Source organism: Hevea brasiliensis, chromosome 9 (genome assembly GCF_030052815.1).
Source record: "Hevea brasiliensis isolate MT/VB/25A 57/8 chromosome 9, ASM3005281v1, whole genome shotgun sequence".
NCBI lineage: Eukaryota > Viridiplantae > Streptophyta > Magnoliopsida > Malpighiales > Euphorbiaceae > Hevea > Hevea brasiliensis.
The window spans coordinates 11,062,642-11,066,585 of NC_079501.1; the positions used below are offsets into that span (position 1 = coordinate 11,062,642).

The 3,944-nt window shown below is 37.0% G+C and overlaps 1 protein-coding gene across 7 annotated transcripts; it reads left to right on the top strand.

Moving 5' to 3' along the window:
- Positions 1 to 241: 241 nt before the first annotated feature.
- Positions 242 to 3,156, top strand: LOC110653548 (pentatricopeptide repeat-containing protein At2g13600). 7 transcript variants are annotated; one of them, XR_009151210.1, is made up of 3 exons: positions 242 to 2,188; positions 2,280 to 2,527; positions 2,758 to 3,156. XR_009151210.1 is itself a non-coding variant. In XM_058152849.1 (2 exons), exon 1 carries the CDS (start codon positions 282 to 284, stop codon positions 2,067 to 2,069), a length of 1,788 nt encoding a protein of 595 aa, XP_058008832.1. In that variant the 5' UTR covers positions 242 to 281; the 3' UTR covers positions 2,280 to 3,156. The 7 variants fall into 7 exon arrangements, 1 of the variants encoding a protein (XP_058008832.1); XR_009151213.1 differs by having other exon boundaries at positions 2,285 to 2,527; XR_009151212.1 differs by having other exon boundaries at positions 242 to 2,145.
- Positions 3,157 to 3,944: the final 788 nt, after the last annotated feature.

The window sequence follows — 3,944 nt, forward strand, 5'->3', positions numbered from 1 at the left end:
AAAGAAAAAATTAGTGAAATTAGGTTGCAAGAGCTGTCATATCCGTAACCACTTCCAAATGGCTGCAATAATAAATTAGCCGGCCCAGAAGGCTTGCTGGGTAGCTTTGCTGGGCCTGGCTAAGCCCTTTTCTGTACTTCTATTTCTCTTTCGTTATGTCAAAGGAAAAAAAAAAAAAATATATATATATATATATATATATATATATTTATTTATTTATTTATTTATTTCGGAAAAAAGAAAGAAAAAAGTCTACAGCTACAGGGGCCATAACTTGGGGGATGATATTGATGCCAGAAGCCATTGGCTACTTGTTGCACCAGTGCTCCAAAATCACGGCATTGAGACATGGTCTTTCCCTTCATGCCGCTGCTTTGAAGTCTGGCATGCTATCTGATGTTGTTGTCTCCAACCATGTTCTAAACATGTACGCTAAGTGTCGCCAGATCTCATATGCTCGACAATTGTTTGATGAGATGCCTGAAAGAAACCTTGTCTCTTGGTCAGCTATGATCTCTGGTTATGACCAAGTTGGAGAGCCTTTGTTGGCACTCAGTCTATTTTCTCAAATGCAGCTTGTGCCCAATGAATTCGTATTTGGCAGCGTTATCAGCGCCTGCGCCAGTCTTTCCGCGTTGGTTCAAGGCCAACAAATTCATGCTCAATCGCTGAAGTTTGGCTGTGCATCCATTTCTTTTGTTTACAATGCACTTATCTCAATGTACATGAAATGTGGTCGGTGTCGTGATGCCTTAAGGGTCCATGCCGGTGCATCTGAACCAAATGCTGTCTCTTATAATGCTTTGATTGCTGGATTTGTGGATAACCAACAGCCTGAAAAAGGAGTTGAAGTTTTCAAACTCATGAACCAAAAAGGTCTTGTGCCAGATAGATTTACCTTTGCTGGGCTGTTGGGAATCTGCAACAGTTCAGATGATTTTTGGAGAGGATCGCAATTGCATTGCCAAATGATTAAGCTTGCACTTCACTCCTCAGCTTTTATTGGCAATGTGATTATAACCATGTATTCAATTTTCAATTTGATAGGAGAAGCAGAGAAGTCCTTTAGACTAATTAAAGAGAAAGATCTGATTTCATGGAACACCTTAATAACTGCTTGTTCTCATTGTAAAGATCATGAAAGGGCTTTAAGGGTTTTCAAAGAGATGTCCAGTGAATGTTGTGTGAGGTCTGATGACTTTACTTTTGCCAGTGTCCTTGCTGCCTGTGCTGGGCTTGCGTCAATACGCCATGGGCAGCAGATTCATGCTCATTTAATCAGGACAAGACAGTATCAAGATGTTGGAGTTGGTAATGCCCTTGTCAACATGTATGCCAAATGTGGTTCCATTAGAAATGCTTATGAGATATTCAGTAGGATGCTCCATCACAATCTTATCTCATGGAACACCATAATTGCTGGATTTGGAAATCATGGGCTTGGAGCAATGGCCCTTGAACATTTTGAGATGATGAAGGCTGAGGGCATAAAGCCAGATCCTGTTACCTTTGTTGGACTTTTGGCAGCTTGCAATCATGCAGGGCTGGTGGAAGAGGGCCAGATTTACTTTAATTCTATGGAAGAGACCTATGGAATTTCCCCTGATATGGAGCATTTTTGTTGTCTTATTGATTTGTTAGGACGGGCTGGGAAACTACAAGAGGCACAAGAGTACATAAAAAAACTTCCTTTTGGGCATGATCCGATTGTTTTAGGGAGTTTGCTGTCTGCGTGTCGGCTGCATGGAGATGTTGTCATTGGGGAGCACTTAGCTACCCAACTTCTGAGACTTCAGCCTGTTAGTTCTTCGCCCTACGTTTTATTGTCAAACTTGTATGCTTCAGATGATAAGTGGGGTGGTGTTGCGGAGGCATGGAAGATGTTGAAAGATAGTGGATTGAAGAAGGAGCCTGGCTATAGTTTGATTGATGTAATGGGAATTTTTGAGAAGTTCACAATCGGAGATTTTTCACATTCAAGGATTGAAGAGATAAAATACATACTCAAAACTCTAAATTGGGCAGTGGATGAAGTTTCTCTGAATCATCGAACCAAATCCTTTGAATAGGTGCAGAAGAGTCATGGATGATGGAACCACGTTACTTTTTTTGTTCTGTCCACCTGCATTCTTCCATAACTTTTTTGTGCGTCAATATTTAAGTTTCTCAGGAGCTTGGAATGAAAATGGTGCTATTTTTATTTTTTTGTGCACATCATCTGACAGATTAAAAAACTATTTATATATTCTAACACATCTTAATTTTTACAATTTATGTAGATCAGCTTGGACTTTATTGCGTGCACATGGGGTGTCCATGAATGAACATGATTCTTCTCCTAGTTGCAGATACAAAGAGGGGGCTCTCATATTGTTTATCCATCCATTTTCCTCTGTCCCCAAAAGATCTGGGAAAGAGGAATCAGATGGTTGATGTGCTAGCAATGATGGTTCTTTGGTTCTAAAACCAGTGGAGTTGAGCAAATGATGCCCGCTGAATATATGAGCATCAATGGGCCGGATGATTGGTTAAGTTGTCCATTTCTTTAAGTTACTGAGTTTTGCTTTCACTTTATGCAGCTCAAAATAAACACGGACTAGATTAGCGGAAATTCATCTGAAGTTTCTACTTATAGTTCTTTATCTCGTCGCAATGTTATCATATTCCGAAATCATGAAATTTGTTCTTTATATTTGCATGATAGTCCCATTTGCCAGTTTTACTTGCCCTGTTCACTTTTATCTGATTCTTCTGCAGGGATGGACTCCATATATGATAAGAGGAAAGCAAAATAGTGGTGAAGGAGAGAGATTAAGGGAGTTTTTTTCAGAGGTAGATTGTGAACCAAATTTACACTGGAAGTCTCTGCCAGCAGATTTTGCTGGAGTTTCACCCCCTAATTCCAGAACCAAAATAGGTGAATTGAACCTGATTAACCTTCACTGTGGTGGAATGTTGTCAATGACCACAGCACTTCTTTTTTTATTTTTCTTTTTTAAAATTTGATTTATGATGCTTTTAAGGTGTCGCATGTAAGAAATTTTAATATTTTTATTTTTAATTTTAGGAAGTGGCTTTATGGGCATTTTTGTCTTGACATGTAATAGATTTAACTGATGAAAACTGATTTATATATACAGTGTCTTCTAAGTTCAAGTCATTGTGATCATGTTTCATTGATTTAAACTGGATTCATTCATTTTAGGATACCTGTTTAGTGATTCAGTAGATGATGAAACTGCGAAAGCTTGAATGCTCAATGCGGATAATGTAGAGGCCTGATGTCCATTAAATACATGGGGGACATAAGAAATTATTCAAATATGATTTGGCGAGATATATTTAATTATTTATTTATTTATTTGCGTGATTCCTTTTCTTCTCTTTTGTGGCCATCCCTACTCCGAACCAGAATCAAGTGAACAGGTACACGTTAAGAGAAGGGCTGCGGCTGAAAAGCACGTCAGATAATGGTTTTATTCTTAATAATCACACTAAATGTAGGGAAAATGGATAAAGCTTCAATCTTTTGTTCTTCAATCTGGTGTTTCACACAACGCAGAAAGAATACATGTTAAGTAGGATATAATTTTCTAATTATATTAGTTCAGGCTTCACTATGATATCAATACATGTTAAGTATTAACTTATAAAAACAATATACTTTTAAAAGAGAATAAAAAATATCAATAAACATTCGTGTGCGAGGATATTACTTATATATAAATTTAAGCTTTTAGATGAGTAATTTTTTGATATATAGGCAAAGGTTTACTTTATATCTCTAATAATCACCAGTAAAACAATGCTATAATATTAAGGTTCTGATTAGATAATAAATTATATGAGTTTATTTTCCAATTTATAGATCAAATTTTATTTTTTTAGAATTAATATCTAAAAAAAGTTTAATTCAGGCACTGAAGAGAGGTGTTATATAGTTT

Coding starts and splice junctions, on each gene's coding strand:
- LOC110653548 (XM_058152849.1), top strand. CDS start 282: ATGATATTGATGCCAGAAGCCATTGGCTACTTGTTGCACCAGTGCTCC.